The following is a 17,479-nucleotide window of genomic DNA, read 5'->3' as shown; positions in this document are numbered from 1 at the left end:
ACAAAAAAAAAAGAAAAAAAGAAAAATCTCGGAAACCCTCAATTTGTTGTTTCCCTCTCAAACGTGATTGGATTGTGCAGGCGCCACTGATTGGGACAGCCTATCAGCAATCACCTTCAGCAAAAGATGAAAATGACTTGATTTTACTTCCAATTCATTTTACATTCTCCAAGGTATAAACATTAACATTTTTCATAACTACATGTAGGACGTTTCTGTACATAAATGTAAGCACTGTGGCAGTAGTAATGCAATATTTAGAAAATGTAGGCTACTCTTGATACTCAAGTTTTAAAAACAAGTAGCCTACTTCAGTACTTTTACTTAAGTAGACATCTGACTGTTGTACTTTTGTACTTGAGTAAAATTTAGCAAAGGGTATCTGTACTTTTACTCAAGTAATGAATATGTGTAGGGGAGAGCGGGGTTAGATGTCACACGGATAAGTTGTCACATGTGTTAGATCTCAGCCACTCAAGGGCACTGGTCAAAACTGTTAATACAGAAATTATCAGAATTAGTGTCAGAGGTCATCTACGTTGGAATTTAAAATGAAAGATTTATTACCTTGATGTGAGACAACTTTAACTGTTTTTCATGTCTAAAAGTAAATTTTGAGACATTCAGTCTTTTTCTTCTAACTCATTACACAATGGGTTGACAATAAAATAATTAGTACCATTTAGAAGTATAAAGAGAGAGCTACAATTCAGTTACCTTTCATCATAGCTACTCTAAAACATGTGGCTGCTGGCCATCAAAAGAGCTAGCAATGTCAGTTGGGGTTGGTTGTCACATTTTTTGTGGGGTTAGTTGTCACATGTTGGCCTATGGACTCTTCAGTATTTCATTATATCATCATATTACCTTGGTTTCAATAGGGATTTAATCTAAATAGTCTAAAAAACAACTTAAAACATAAAATACTAATGAAAAGAACATACCTGATGTTTCCTGTTCATGTTCTCAACGCATAAGATGTATGTAGTTTTGCATTTCAATGAAATTAAACTTTTTACATTATTTTTAAGAATGTATCAATTTTTCATTTGTATCCCATTGGAATAACATTGGGACAACTAACCCCATAGCGTGGGACAACCTACCCCGTGATGGGGATGGTTGTCACATTTGCGCAAGGTGCATTTGACAGCCCACATCCTTCTAACTGACTGGATTCAAGCAGATCAAGGTCCCTCCATTTGTACCTAACACATGAGGCTTCCTTTGTGTCCTGAAAGAGAATTTGTGCAGGACACGGTTTTTGTGGAAACTAATTTTAAGTAAAAAGTGTGACATCTAACCCCGCTCTCCCCTACTCTGTCCACCACTGATAGGCTATCATCATTCAGCCTATATTTTATAGTCACATAAATGACCAGGCTTGACCTGGAGACAGCATGAGAGACAGTGTAACATGTTGTAATCATTTTGTAACGTCTTGTAGCCTATGTTGCAACATTTGTCTCCAACTGTTTGAGGGAATAAACAAAGATTGTTAAGGCGGAATAAAATCAACCTTTGATTCCACTCTCTAGTCTGGAGACTGTCTGAAGTTAGGTGAACATGCAACCCTCATTATTTCCTTAATGGACAGGATTGCAGATACTTCGGAGATTTATGAAACGTGCTTTATCCAGAATATATGTCAGTGCAATAAAAATAACAAATATAGAAACGAATTATTTACCATTATGATTCTATGCAGGCAGCACAAGAAATGCACAAATGGGGCCTTTCAAACACTCGGCGCAGGGCTATTGTGTAACGAGGGTGATTTATTTATCCCCGCTGTCTGTGCACCTGGCTAGCTAGCGCAGCTAACAGCAAAAGACATGTATCAAATGTAAGGGTTATGGAGACAGCAAATTAGCTGTACTTAAAATGACTTTATCATAGCATTAAAATACGGGGGCCAGGGCCTCTATGCACCAGGTGAAAATATACACGGTGGCTTAAAACGGCATGGCTAATAATATCTAGCATATCTGCTCACTGTAACGTTAACGTTACTTGCAAAGACGGGCTTGATATTTGATATCTTGCGGCTTCTGCGGACATGCTTGTTTTGGCTACTGTAGGCTACAGTTTCAGTCAGTGCTGTCAGACATATCGTTAGGGCATTGTAATTAGCTCCCTCTATTTTAAGAGGTGAAGTTGGCGAATGGCGTTTAGCTAGCTACATTTTGCTTGCGAACTTGGATTCCTCGGGCAGGACGAGTAATGACATGTTGTCTTAAAGACAGTGATTGGCATACTGATTTCCGCATCCATGAGTTGATGAACTTGCTTTTCCCCAGTCATTCCTCGAGTCAGCTGCAATTCCATTTTTGCCAAAATGCCTCAAAAACTACTGAAAAGTACCCACTACATAGAACTTGGGAGCTACCAGTATTGGCCAGTGCTAATCCCAAGGGGGATTCGCCTGTACACATATGAACAAATACCGATGTTTTTGAAGGAGAATCCGTACATCACAGATGGATACAGAGCACACCTGCCGTCTAAGCTTTGTTTAAGGAGGTAGGCCCAGAATGACTACAAACCGTTGTAATTTAGGCTATTTGTGTTTTGCTCGTAAGTGGAATCTCGAGACCACCCACATACGGTTGTTTTTTGTCTCTTTGAATTAGTATATTCATGCTCTCCAACGAGACGGTAAACATCTGGAGTCACCTGCTGGGGTTCCTCTTGTTCTTCTTACTGGGGGTGAACGATATGTCCACAGTCCTACCAGCCTCAGGAGCCTCCAGGGAAGACTATGTCATCTACGCAATAGGGCTCTTCTGCTTTCAGGTAAGCCGATTAGGCAGGGATTGTCAGACCCACCTATGGCTTCTATGTTTACTGAAATCATTGTCACAGATTGTTGCTCTTCTTTGATGTTAGGCCAGTTTAGTCTACACACAGGGTAGGAATTTCACGGCGGCCACGACGGCCATGGCCGTCGTAGCCCCTTGCGTTGGCCGTGACGCCCCTTTGAAAATCAGAGGTGTACAGGCCACGGTGGCCTTGGTGCCCCCTTCTTTAAATATTCTGCTTTGCGTCCTACTATTAGCGATTTTTATTTAGCCTGTGGCATGTCAAAATAATCTTAGCATTCACAGCGCAAATTACGCAGTGGAGAAAGTGACAGCGCAAGAAGGAGTGCGTCCAAATTCACCCATTCTTCTCAGTTGAACTACTCGCAAAGTAGCCTCATCACACAGACATCACAAGTATCACATGAAAGAGCTTTTTCTCAGCTTTTAAACGATGTTAGCCGCTAATTGCTGTGATGAACGGTCCGCGAGAAAAGTAAATCATATTCAATTTAATCATAAATTCTACTGAAGGTTTTGCGTCCATCTCCCTACCCATTCATCTCGGTGGAATACTTCACGAACCCTTCGTTTAACATATGACAAACCATATATCAGAATAAACAGCAGACCGAACAGAAAGGTGCAAAGCAGTCCCCTTAGCCGTTCCAGAGTAATCCCGTTTTGAATTTGCAGTAAATTTCAACATACATGGATGTCTCCAAATTTGGGATTGGAGTTTTACACTGTGTTTAAATTGTTCCACATTGTTTCATAACGGGCCAAATACAAAATAAATATTGCAAATGTCGCCTAGATATAGGTTAATCAGAGGACAGCTGACTAAGAGTTTGTGAAAGCCTTAATGATCACAAAATGCTAAGCATGCATCTAGGCTATTTGAGCTGAGCTGTGCTTAAATTCAATACATGATTTCATAACAGGCCAAATATAAAATAAATGTTAAATATAGCCTAGATATCTGTAAATATTAGATGATCAGATGAGTTACAGTTATATGTAATATGTCATGTTTCATGTTTTTGTAATGTTTCATATAGTGATGCAGGTCTACTGCAGTGAAACTTTGATCATTTGTATAGCCTACTACTGTATAGTTAACTTTGGCCTTGGTGCCCTGACATGTGGCCTTTGTGCCCCCCACCAAATATGCCCAACTGAAGGCCAAGTGGCCTTGCCCCCAGAATGGTGAAATTCCAAGCCTGTCTACACAAATATCTCCTTTCTTCATCTTTCAGTATTTCATTATTAATTATTAATATCCGACCTCTGCAACTGTTACATTTATATTTACATTTGCTATTAACAAACTGCCACTTGACAATGAAAGTATGAAAAGAATCCAAACCTACTGTCTGTATCAGCAGGAAATCATTGTCTGTTGTCTTAGCAGGATTGTCAAGATTGAATAATTGATGGAATGTGTTGCCAACAGTGGCATGTATTAAAGGACGTGCCTTTTCTCTTAGGTGTGCATGCTTTGTTCAGTGGGCTACCACCTGTTCTGCTGTCATCGCTCTGAGAAGACCTGTCGCCGCTGGCTGGCACTGGACTATGCTGGCATCTCCATAGGCATTCTAGGCTGCTATGTACCCGGAGTTTTTTACGCCTTCTACTGCAACAGTGTAAGCTGCCCACAAAGAGATAATTATAGTTTATAGACAGTTTGTTTACAATGGCTCTGACTGTGCATAGCAAGTACATGTACTAATGAATTACATTTCTTGAATTTGTCAGTCATTTTGTGAATGTACAAATGTAATGCAGATAATACAAATGCATGGAATGAAGGTTGCCCTTACTGAAATTTACAGCGTTCATTTTTAGTTTAGTTTTTTTTTTTTAACTAAACACACTGTTGTAATAAGTAATTAGAATTGTCTAATGTAGTAAAGTAATAAGAAGTCTGTTATGTAGTGAAGTAATTAGACGTCTACTTCTCCTCCCCATCCTCTGGCTCCTGTAGTTCTGGCGTCAGGTGTACCTGGTGGTGGTGCTGGCGCTGATCCTGGCTGTGTTCAGTGCTCAGGTGCACCCGCTCTACCTCAGCCAGGACTGGAAGCTAATGCGCTCGGCGCTCTTCTGCTCCGTGGCCGCCTTCGGCGTGCTGCCCGCCTGCCACTGGGTCTGGCTCAACGGTGGCTTCGGCACCGAGGTTGTACAGGTGAGGTGGCTCTGCACTGACCTCAGAAATGTCTCGGTGGCATAGGGGGTGTTTTTTTTTTTTTTTACCCAACTCTAAGCCCTGGCCAATGTTACAGTTTTGTGAATTCAATCATTTTGTGCTGCCCATGCAGATATTCTTTAGGCCAGACATCTGTGTTTCAAAATCTGATGTGTTTCTCTTCCATCAGGCGTTTTTCCCCCGGGTGATGATCATGTATCTGATTGCTGCCTCTGCATTCATGTTCTACATCACCAAAATCCCAGAACGCTACTTCCCAGGTCTGTTTTCATCTAGTCCTTTTTCCCTACAATTAGCGCATTGCAAAATTACTAACTTTTTTTGATACATAATGTTTGGTGTAGAGATGGTGGTTTAATTGATTTAGTTTATCATCAATGCCTTATGCATCATTGAAATAACTTGTAGTACCCCTCAGACCTTTTATTTGATGGTTGAAGAGTGTTGGTAAAAATATTATGTACCAAAGTGAAATATGAGATCCAGTCACGAAAAAGTACAAATCAAGATGCAAGGTTTATTAGGCTGTATACAGGAGAGAGGCACACCCGTAGCACAGCGTACTCCAGAATATGCGTCTCTGCCTTGACACAGAATCATCCAGGGTTTAAGTACCCGACAGTAAGAAATAGATAATCATACAGTGACTGTGGCAACGCCAGGAGACATTCAGTCTACCTTAATCAATGACGAAAATGACTGTTGACGCAGAATAGACAACAGCAAGTGATATCCACTCTGGCGCCTTACATTATCATGTTTAAAAGAACAGTACAGATATCACACAGGGTCATGATGCAGACGTAGAATCATACTTTTAGTGTCAGTGACCCACTAGTGAGAAATGCTGAACATTAAACCACATACTGAATATTGGGCCCAATGCTGCACATTAAACCAACATATTAAAGTATTGGACATAATGTTCAATTCCATTTTCTCTCAAGAGAGATTATAAATGTGCTGAATTAGAGAAATGAGTTGCATTAGTTGTAGTTGTGTTTACTTTTAAATCTATGCCGTGTTGTGTTTGAAGTATGATTTCCTATTCCTGTTTTAGCCTCGGCACATCATGTACCTATTGTTATGTTGAATGCATGAGAATCAGATTAATTCCTCTTTCTGAACCATTCTGTAGGTCATGTAAACTATCTAGGGGCCAGTCACCAAGTTTGGCACATCCTGGTGGTGCTTATGTTCTACTGGTGGCACCAGACTGCCATCTACATCATGACCTACCGCCACAGGAACCAGTGCCCAGTATACACAGCCAGTGGGTAGAACACAAGGATCCAGTACGGTTCTCCAAGGGCATGGGTCCACACCTACAAGGTCCTGCTTTTGATTAAACCATGAAGCCAGTCCAACAAATCATTATCACCGACAGTGTTCTTATGACTAAGAATTTGAGAACTGTTTGTTGAAAGAAACACACATGTTGTACTATGTAAGCCTCGTATCAAGAGAGCTGGATGAACAATCGGACATGGGGGCGGTCGCTGCGGGGCTGCGCTGAGCCAAACACTGCAGCACAGCGTGGGGCCAGAACACCAGCACACAAACTGCTGCCTAGACTAGAGCAAAGAGAATACACACACACACACACACACACACACACACACACACACACACACACACACACACACACACACACACACCTCTTACACACAGCCTAGCCAAGCACATATCTGCTCTATGCTAACTATAACAAAAAATCTGAAAGCTGCATGGAAATATATTATTGCACTGGTGAAAGCTGGATGGTAGCCAGAAAACGTGTTGACTTTTTTTCAAATATCAGTTTCTTTTTCTGTTTGTTTTTTATGTGTGCATGTACTGCCTGAATTATCTCTTATTTGCCTTGGAAACATGAACAAACTTGCAATGTCCAATGCATCCTGTCATATGCACATACTGTTCTGCCCTCCTGTCTGAACAAAAGTTTTTTTTTTCTCTGAGAATGTTTTGTTATTTTATGATGCACCCTTCTTCCAACTTCAACCCTTTTCTCCCGCATTACTGATACTCTGAGCCTTTGTTTTTGATGGAATGCAATTTAAGGTACTGTATTTTTTTCTGGTATTTTATTCCTCTTATGTGGTAGATAGCGTTTCATTAAGTATGTATACGCACATTATTGCCATATGTATCGCAGGTCAATGGAGCCGCTGGATCAATGTTACAAGTCATATCATATAAGACTAAATGCACAAGGGAAAAGCAGTGGGGAAACTGAACATGTATGCTATTGAATCTCTGCTTCCCCACTTCCTGAAGGTTTATCTTAGGTAGGGCCAGTACCACTTCTATTGCACTGGTTTGACAATGAATGAGATCATGGCAGTCACTGTAGTTGCTGCAACGTGATCTGATTTTGTTCTCACTTTTCTTTTTTCAGATGTCCTTTTTTACTTGACAATATTAACTGCTGTCTCTGCCTGTGTTCTCTTTGCCTTTTCAGTTTGGTTGGTTTGATGTCTGTAATATACATTTGGAATGATCTGAGTATCTTTGAATGCTGACAATAAATAAAGGGCATTTGTTTCAACCTCTTCCCATTGTGTGCCAGAAACTGGAGGAGAGCGAGGGGGTTACCCATTAACTGAATTTAACTGGGGGGGGGGGGGGGGGGGGGGGGTTGGTCTCCTCAACCATCTCAGCCCCCACCAGTCCATCCACACATGTCACATGTATGCACTGGTTCCTGTCAAATGGGGGCATCAAAAGGCCAGTGGGATGTAGTTTTCACATATGATTGCAGGATTTTCCTTTAATCCCATTCTAAAATCTGTGATAATCTGACATTGTTGATGTGTCAGAGCGAATTGAAGGATTAAAAACATGCATTGTTCTGTCTTTGTTGGTGGACTAATATTGTAAAATATACAGAGAGGTCAAGAAGCTAGATGCTTGGAACTAATCAGGCCACCAGATTACATGAGTTTCCCCTAAACCATAGACTCAGTAATTATGAGTCCTGTCTGTCTTTCCAGTCTGGTACCATCATAAAAAAATAAGGTCAACATATTTGAACATTTGTGTAGCACATTGTAGTATGCCTTTGAACTTAACTTTAACACTTACCAAAGTAAGTGTTCAAAATAAAACTTTAGGCTATGGCATTCTCCTGATAACGTGAGTGGAATGGACACAATTTAGAAAACTTACATCCATGCCATTCAGAATGTAGACAGAACAATAAGACCACAATCATCATCCTTCTATTTCAGTTTCCTAATGTAAAATTGATTTGAAGCATTTATTTTTTTGCCTGTATCTTAATTTAATTCTGTACTCTCTTGCCTGATTAACCACTGCTGCAGCCGAGCAGATAAAGATGGCTGTTTCTAACCAGTTTTAATAGTAAATGCCTTCTAGGTGCTGTGTTCAAAATCTCAGGTAGGTTTTTCTTTTAAAATTAAACAAGTTTTTAGGAAATGGCTAGAGAAAACTATTTCTTAATGGGTGCCAATAAATGTGAAGATTATAATGCAGATACACAACATTCATTACTCTGATACATGTTCACTGAATTTATATCTTTGGAAGTTGGGGTACTATCAACAAATGCATTTAACACACACAATACATACAGTATGCTTAAATGTGGTCATAAATTAAGGGAAACCTCAAAGTTATTGTTTAAAATCATCATTTTTGAAGTCTGCACTAAGCCCAGCTATAAGACATCTTTGGTAATTTTCCTTATCCATTGATGGTCCAGTCTCTATTGAACAGATGTTGATTTTGTGGCAGTTCTATTCTTATCTTGGACCTTGAATCTTTTTTTTTTTTCCAAACTCTCTCTTAATCTTTAAGCGGCTTGACCTCCCATTCACTGAAATGGATAGCCACTCCTCGCGGACCCCTCTCACACAATGTGGTAAAGAGAAAATTACAGTATTATCTGCACATAATGCAAAATGTCAATCATGACTCCCACCAGCCAGACTGTTGAGACAAGCACTTTCCATGTCTTCCCACTACCAATCTGCATTGCCACCAATTGAGGCATTGTCTTTGGGATTATAGGATTGGGGCTTTCTATTATTCCACATTGGAGAAAGGACTGTCAGTAAGTTACTTACGGCAGTCAGATTACTCTTACAGCTATTGGGAACCATGTGTAAATCTTGTCCAATTTATGAGGATTTGTAAGACTGTATGATTTTGAATCATGTCACTGAACTGTATCAACGGAATATTCATAGTGCATTAAGAATGCCACTGCCACCTGCTGGAAGAACTATGGCACTACAGGGAGAGATATGCAAACTGGCATTAATGCATTTCTGTAATGCAGTTTTTAATGTAAACCACTGTGCTGCCAAATACCAAAATAAACATGAATAAAAAATACAATGTTAATATCAGACAAACAAAAATATGCCTTTTTAGATTTAACAGACTATTCATTGTGTAGCCTGAGTAGCCTAACTGGCTCGTATACATTTGAAATAAAGTTAAATGAGAAATAACATTTTAGTTAATATTGACTAGTATGTGTGCAGTTCTTGTGAGGGTACATAGCCATATCATATCATCCCATCCAGACAAATCCTACTTCACTTTGGTAAATGTTGCATTTTACACCACAGATATGTTACAGTGTGAGGCCAAGAAGATTGGGAGAACAAGCAGAAGAGCCAGGGGGTGGAACAGAGGTGTTATCAGTGTAGCACTGCATTGGCAGCTCTCTCAGTGAACTACACCCTGTAGCATGCAATAGGATGGCTCTGGCAGCAGTGTGGTATGGTTCACAGTTAGTCATCCTTCCCACAGATACGCAGCAGAGTCTGACGATAGTTCCCAGATGTCTCAGACTGAAGGGTCAACACAGGGCAGAAATGGAGATTAAATTTAAACAATGCTAGGTGATGTCACACACAAGTGTGGATTGTTTTTTACAAATTGTTCCCTGATCAAGTTAAGATAGTATCTGAAGTATTATCTGAATGTCTCTTCCTTTTGAAGATGAATTTGAAATCTGGACTGCAGAACAGTACTAACTGAATGAGGACAAAAAAAGGACAGGGATGGACATTGGGACATTTGAGAGCAGGGTATAGAATTGGGTAAAACCCATGAGATGAATTCAAAAAGAGGAAACCTTCAAAATGTGTACACATGCACATATGCAGAAACGCCTTTATGTCTTCATCCAGCCACATATCCTGTTAGTTCACACTCTTGACCCAAGATCAGACAGTTCTAGATCTTTGACTTGTCACAAAACAGAAAAGCTGCTTTCAGCACCATCTTCAGATGAAAGCTAGGAGGAAGAGCCAATCAAATTACAATCAAAGCCAAGCGATGGAGGGATAAGAAGCCAAGACATGATTCTATAAGATTAATGTTATTGAGCACATTGAACAGGCAAAAGTCCAGCGATAACCAATCTTAAGGACTGGGACAGATGCAGATAGCATGGATTTAGAAAGCAGAGATTGCACAATCATGCAGAAATGTCAAATGCATTTTACAAGCTTTGGGTTGTGCTTGTGCAGCAAGAGAGATATTTTTTTCGAATCACATTTTATTGGCATGAATCGTCTTGTGTGTGTGCATATAAGATTTACTACGGCAGCAGTGCCTGTGGAGGGCGGCATTGCGTCAGGCTGAGAGCACTGAGGCTACATCCTCCTCTGAGAGGTGGAGTTTCTCATCCACCGAGCTCATCGGGGGTGGAGTTAGTCATCAGCGCCACAGATCATCTTCAGACAGTCGCCGTAATTGCCCCCAACGTCTGACTGGAATCAGCAAGAGAGGGACCACCCTCATTTTACTCCCATGGAGGAAAACCTCTTTTATTATTAAACTAAAAGTTTTGAAAGTTGAATACAGGCTATATATGTATATTATGTATGTGTGTATATGTGTGTGTGTGTGTGTGTGTGTATGACAAAAACACTCTTCTACACAGTTGCTATATTACTGAGATCCAGGCAAGATGGTAAAAGCTTGCACTGAAAATGACATCAGCCACAGCCAAAAATAGAGTTGATTATACTGTTGTTCAAAATGACAAGAGGTTGATAGACTTGCTTTCATTTCCAAGATGGGAGGAAAATGCTGGGATTGGCAATGGCAATGCATCACAACACATGTACAAATGTGTAAAAAAAGAGTCATGCTATGATTTTGCACTTACCTGTACCAGAATTCACACTATTTTGACCACCTCTGGTGCATATTTGATAAAAATCTAATCTACTTGATATTTGTCAATATGTCTGAAGTTGCACAACATTGGTGCCCTTGTGCAACTTCAGGCATGCATGGTGTTCTTGAAACAATTCAACCCAACATTTCGAGGTTATTACCAATTCAATGCAACATTTTGAGGTTATCACCTTCCCCGGGTTTAACTTACCTCAATAGCAGAGTACAGCGAGCAACCAAAAAGTTTTTTGTACTCAGCCCTGATGTCCATCAGGTCAATCTCAGAGCGTCCTACTATTATCCTGGTAAGCGTGGATTCAGTGGTGCCCATGCCCTGTACAAAGAGCCCGGATTTATACAGATTTTACGCTCCATGAGTTATCACTGACAACAATCCTCAGTGAGGGCTGAAACATGTTGACTACTCGGCACAAAGCACTGAATGGGTAATATGGCTATGTATTAACATATGGATGACAAATGGAATGGAGTTCATGCAAACCAAAGTGTCATTTCACACGCCTGTGCAACCAAAATAGTTGCTCTGTGTCATCATAGATAGCACGGGCAAGTATAGCATTGCTGTGAAGATTCTCCAGAGAAAGACTTGGAGAGTTGAGAGAGCATTTGCAATGGCCTCATCTATTCAAAGTAGTTGGTATTCAAAAGTATGCAAATGTCACATATGATAACAAGGCATTATTGAAGCTCCTTTGCCATTTTACCTTCATGCTTTTATAGAGTCTTTCTGCCAGGTATGCCGGTACACTCTTCACACATTTCACTGCAAGCAAAAACAATAATCATTCAGTGGGTTTATATAGGCACCACATGATGTCTATGACAACAGCTAAAGTGCAAAGTATTATATCTAAAAGATATATCGTGTCCACACATTTTATGATGAGGCTAAGATATATATGTTCCCATACCAATGGCCACCAGCAGCTCCTTGAGTTTCCCTGACATCTCACTTTTAATGCTCTCCTGTAGGGTCTTCCCACTGATGCTCTTGTACTCCACCAGAGCTGAAACATGAAGGGCATACTGAACAACACTGACAACAGCAATAACAGACCTCGGTCAGTACATTTGATTGATTGGTAGAGGTGCTTTAGCATAAAACAAAGAACAACACTGACAACAGCCATAACAGACCTCGGTCAGTACATTTGATTGATTGGTAGAGGTGCTTTAGCATAAAACAAAGAACAACACTGACAACAGCCATAACAGACCTCGGTCAGTACATTTGATTAACTGATAGAGGTGCTTTAGCATAAAACAAAGTTACATTACATTTGGCTGACGCATTTTCACGCAAGTTCACACACACACACACACATCTGAGTCCTCGAATGTTGGACAGAACCGTGTAAGTATTGAGGTTAGTCATGTCAAAAGATAAGGAATCTTACTCTGCCTCAGTTGAGGAACACTCCTGTGGCTGACGCATTTTCACGCAAGTTCACACACACACACACACACACACACACACACAAACACACACACACACGAGTCTTCGGATGTTGGACAGAACCGTGTAAGTATTGAGGTTAGTCATGTCGAAAGATAAGGAATCTTACTCTGCCTCAGTTGAGGAACACTCCTGTGGCACAACACATCTATGAACTTGCTCTCGTCTGTCCCCCACTTCTTCTCTCCCGCTTCGTAAAGAGCCTGTATGGACATGAAACAAGGCCTATCAGACATTTGCATCCACTGGCCAGAAAGCCACTTTAATGGCAAGACAGTGAGGCCCTCACAGAAATTATGCTCTGACCCAAATATCACTCACATAATTGATCAACTGGCCTACTTAGACTAAAATATTATTATATGCTTAAAAGATATTATTAAAAAAATATTATGGCTGATGATTCATACAAATATACCTTCTAGACAACATAATGATGTATAAAATATGTTGCAAGACAAATGTTTGACATGCAACTTCACCTTGGCATCTGCTTTTGCTTTGGCCGCATCTACATTTGTACTTTCATCCCGCTTCCCCTTGGAGGTGAGAAAGGAGAGAGAAGGCAAGTCCATGTGAAGGTCATCAAATAAATTACTCTCACTGAAATGGTCCATAGAAAATCATTCAGGACTGACCTCTACCAGGATGAGTAGAGTTTTACCATAGTCACTAGACACCTCTGACTTGAGGTCATGCATCAGTGCCCTCCCAGTGTCTGTTACAAAATGAACAATATATGTTAGTATCATCAAAAAGTATACCTGTAAATTCCTAAATGAACATCCTTTGAGACACAAACCTTCTAGGTAAGCTTCCGACATAGATTTAATTTGCCGGTTGGACTTGGAAGCGAACAATTCTATCAAAGTGCTGTCCGATGTCCCTGCTCCCTGTGAGACAAAATGAAGTTTGGTATGATAAATCAAATCAAATGAAATTAAACAGATTTTATGTTTTCCATTCATATGTGCCAATATATGTTAATCAGCTAAAGCAGTACAGCCTGCTACCATCATCTAGCCTGGAAAATCCAGACCCTGATAATCTAGAAAGATTAAGGGTCTGGCAAAGAACAATGTAATGGCCCAACTCGAGGGGCAGCAACAAGCATGCATTTAAAAATCTCACTGCACGCAATTAGATAACACTAGACCATGTTTACTCTGAATGATTTCGGACTTCGACGCAATCGGATAACACTACGACCAATGTGTACTGTCCTCCAACGTTGCAGCGCTGTCTTCATCAGTTTAGCTGGTTCCCCGGAATGTTGGGGTAAAAGTAACGTGCATCATTTCTTTGCCAGAGTGTCTCGCAGAGACAATTCCATTGTGCTCTCGCGAGAACTCTGGATTTCCAGGGTAACCATCATCCACACCAGTATATAAACCCATGTCAACAGTTAAACGACTCATTTCAGCTATGGAAAATGACCTAGATAAACTAAATAAACACGGTACTTTTGTGGCTTTGATGAACTCATGACAGTCAAACAGAGCAGGGTGTGTGACTAGAGCGACCAGCACATCCTCGAAATCTCCACTAGTGTCCCCCTTCAGGTCATCAACAAGAGTCTGCGGAAAGACACAACGCCAGAGTCAGGAGTGGACCAAGAAGAGTAAACAAAATGCCTCATGCAATTAAAAAGTACATAACTCTGATTTTATGGCTACGACAGATGGGCATAGTAGATCAGCTCATAAAGGTGAGCAGGAGGTAAACAGTAGGCTACTCCTACCCTTCCTGTGGCCTCCTGATAGGCCTTGGAGATGAGCTGCCGCTGAACGTTGCTCCTCTGAGTTAAGATATCGATCAAGGTTTTGTCAGTAGTTCCTGCATGTACACGCCCGTGCAAACACACACATAGAAAGAAAGAGAGCGAATGAGAGAGAGAGAGAGAGAGAGATTATTTGGACATATTCAGATCTTATCTTAAATAAAAGTACCCTTTCATATAAGTATAAGTATATATACTTTTTTGATCCCGTGAGGGAAATTTGGTCTCTGCATTTAACCCAATCGGTGAATTAGTGACCCACAAACAGCACACAGTGAACACACAGTGAGGTGAAGCACACACTAATCCCGGCGCAGTGAGCTGCCTGCTTCAACGGCGGCGCTCGGGGAGCAGTGAGGGGTTAGGTGCCTTGCTCAAGGGCACTTCAGCCGCGGCTCACTGGTCGGGGCTCGAACCGGCAACCCTCCGGATACAAGTCCAGAGTGCTAACCAGTGGGCCACGGCTGCCCGTGTACATGCACCCACAGGTATGGAATCAACAAGCAACCAGGTGATGATAGTTTGGGGTTGACATGCTTACCAATGCCCTCTATGGCCTTTCGTAAGGCAGCAGCATCCTCACTGGCATTGAACCCCGGTTTGTCCTTGATGGTTCCTTTTGTTGTAGCCTGTCAGTGATAAAGTTATTATCTCAACAACCCATCTGCATTTTACATATGCAGTCAAAACAAACTATACATAAACTGAAAGAGGACTTTATCAAAGAACAGATTACCGCCACTGTCAAGGAAGACGGTGAGTCCAGAAGAAGATCCAAGTCATCCTAATAAAAAAGCATCTTCTTTACTTGTGTCGTATTCAGAAAACAGGTTGTACTAATGCACATTTACATTTGTACTACTACTACACATTTAGTTGATGCTTTTATCCAAAAGGAACAATCAATACGGGTAGGCCTACATTGTATCATAGTATTTAAGTGTTTCATAAAAATAGGCTACTAACCCAAACAGACATGCTGAACCTGAAGTATTCTGAAAAGGAAAACACTGACGTTGAATAAAATGCAGGAGACAACAAAACAGCTGTTACACTGTGGCACCAAGCCCTGGGCTATGGTCATTTAGAGCTGAGTAGGAGGAGCATGGTTATTGGAGGCTATAGCCTGAACCTGATTAACTGCATAGGTACCTGAAAATTCCTTACGTTGATGGATGAACATGTGTGAGTAGATAGCCTAGGCCTGTTTCATGTTTTATGATTGTTCTACTTTCAGATATAGGTGATAAACAGACAGACGACCATATGGCCTAGGCGAAGCATATAACACAACCATATTTTAACTCCCGATGATTTTTAATGATTACAGTTTAGATTCTAACAAGAAACTCACGCATCGTATAGCGTAGCCTAATGTCGGGGTAAACATCTTAACAGATTAAATATCTAGTAACGCCACGTGTCTGTCTTCGCGTGTGATCAATCAAATAACTTAATTTAAAGAATATTAAACAGAAATTTACCTCTCAATGAAAAATGTGTCGACAACTTCGGCAAACTCACCACACCTCAGAGACTACTGCCTAGGCTGTAACGCCCATTCTACAGAGGAAATGAAGTCACAGCCTGAAACCTCTCCCATCGCAGAAACGCTTTTTGAGTGCTGTTTCGCAAGGATTGACAGTGGAAATTATATGCGGCATCATTCTAATGGAAATTCTACAACACAACGATAGGATATCTTCCTTAAATTGTTATTCAGTCTTTTAGACGAATATTTAGGCTATTGTAGTCTATCATTTAGGAGGGTCGGAGGAACGCCGCTATTTATCATCAGATCATATTAGCCTACAAGGGGTGAGCGGTCCACAATGTCTTTGTCCAACATGAAACATTTAGGACTGAAATGACATCTTATGTTTTATGTATCATAAGATGCAAGCTTCCTTCAGTCTACTCATATTATCTTGATGTCAAGGAATGACTAATCACACATTTTTGCTACACCCTCCCTCTTATCAAATCTGTAAACCTGCCAAAAGTCCAAGGTAAAGTTTACACAGTTAATGATATGTGGCTAACTGCATGACAATACTTCATTGTTTTACCTGCACTGCCCAGATGTTCAGTCCATCTCCTTGTAGTTCTCCAGAGAGGTTTATGTCTCAACAACTTTATCAAAAATCAGTCAAAAAAATAAGGCCATCTTGATTATCCTAAATAGAGCATAATACACCACATTTTTCTGTTAGTGTTACTTTTCAAAGGTATCAATACCACAAATAATCAGTCTTTGTAGGTCTACGCTTAGATGCCAGTTTTGCAAATGAAATAAATATCTTCCCTGATATTAGTAACACACTAGCTGGTAGTGCTTCCAAACTTGTCATGAAGGCTTATGGAAATAAATGTTAAATATTGCAATCTACAGTAGCTTTAAACAAGACATTTCCTATGTTCTGAATAAAGGTTTCAGTACACACATAACACACAAGATGGGGCTATAATGCAAAAACCAATCATCTGTATGGTACACGTGTAAAAATGAGACACTGTCTTCCTATTATTTTGTGTTTCACTCACCGCTTATTCTCTGGTGGGCTCTTTGAAATAATGTGACATATTTGAAATAATGCTGTGAACAACTTTGGTAAAGAAAAAGTTAGTCAGTCACACAATATTAACTAGAATGAGTTACCAACCTTAGCTGAGTTAGTTTTGTAAAAAAGAATCAGAGGCGAGTCACGTCATAAGACATCGACCACCTCTGCCCCCGTGACCTCTGAACTTTCCAGGTCTGGCTCCTGCCTCCGATGGCCTCTGCAGCAGAGGGAGCAGAGAAGGTAGATACAGATGAGCAGGTAGACGGCCACCACCAGCCACACCAGGGCCCCGAAGAGCAAGAACGACAGAAGGTTACGGTCCATCTCCCAGCCTGGACACACTCGCCAGGGAAGATGGTTAAGGAGAGGGAAGAGCATGATAGAGAGTGAGGTGGACAGTATGGAACACTCTGTCTCTATGGTAACATACAATCACGGTAAGCAGGGGCAATGAAGTCAATACCTTTGAGCAAACAGAAGGGAAAAAAT

General features: G+C 40.7%; 2 protein-coding genes across 3 annotated transcripts; one reads left to right on the top strand and one right to left on the bottom strand.

Moving 5' to 3' along the window:
• Positions 1 to 1,783: 1,783 nt before the first annotated feature.
• paqr3b (progestin and adipoQ receptor family member IIIb) lies at positions 1,784 to 7,559 on the top strand. Its single transcript, XM_076284510.1, has 6 exons — positions 1,784 to 2,523; positions 2,634 to 2,796; positions 4,292 to 4,447; positions 4,789 to 4,986; positions 5,177 to 5,267; positions 6,146 to 7,559. The coding sequence occupies exons 1-6, from the start codon at positions 2,339 to 2,341 to the stop codon at positions 6,286 to 6,288; spliced, it is 936 nt and encodes a 311-aa protein (XP_076140625.1). The 5' UTR covers positions 1,784 to 2,338; the 3' UTR covers positions 6,289 to 7,559.
• Positions 7,560 to 9,292: 1,733 nt separating this feature from the next.
• anxa3b (annexin A3b) lies at positions 9,293 to 15,993 on the bottom strand. Of its 2 annotated transcripts, none has more exons than XM_076284508.1 (14): positions 15,911 to 15,993; positions 15,393 to 15,421; positions 15,163 to 15,210; positions 14,968 to 15,055; positions 14,388 to 14,482; positions 14,110 to 14,223; positions 13,449 to 13,539; positions 13,285 to 13,364; positions 13,129 to 13,185; positions 12,756 to 12,849; positions 12,102 to 12,197; positions 11,895 to 11,953; positions 11,381 to 11,503; positions 9,293 to 10,757 (listed from the first exon to the last, which is right to left on the bottom strand). In XM_076284508.1, exons 2-14 carry the CDS (start codon positions 15,402 to 15,404, stop codon positions 10,698 to 10,700), a joined length of 1,017 nt encoding a protein of 338 aa, XP_076140623.1. In that variant the 5' UTR covers positions 15,405 to 15,421; positions 15,911 to 15,993; the 3' UTR covers positions 9,293 to 10,697. The 2 variants fall into 2 exon arrangements, with proteins under 2 accessions (XP_076140623.1, XP_076140624.1); XM_076284509.1 differs by having other exon boundaries at positions 9,293 to 9,830.
• Positions 15,994 to 17,479: the final 1,486 nt, after the last annotated feature.

Source organism: Alosa pseudoharengus, unplaced genomic scaffold (assembly GCF_046254945.1).
Source record: "Alosa pseudoharengus isolate Yale_2024_CS ecotype anadromous, Long Island Sound unplaced genomic scaffold, YU_APseudo_1.1 YU_APseudo_1.1_scf_14, whole genome shotgun sequence".
Lineage (NCBI taxonomy): Eukaryota > Metazoa > Chordata > Actinopteri > Clupeiformes > Clupeidae > Alosa > Alosa pseudoharengus.
Note: the sequence above shows the minus strand (reverse complement) of the source record. Positions and strands in the feature narration are given on the sequence as shown.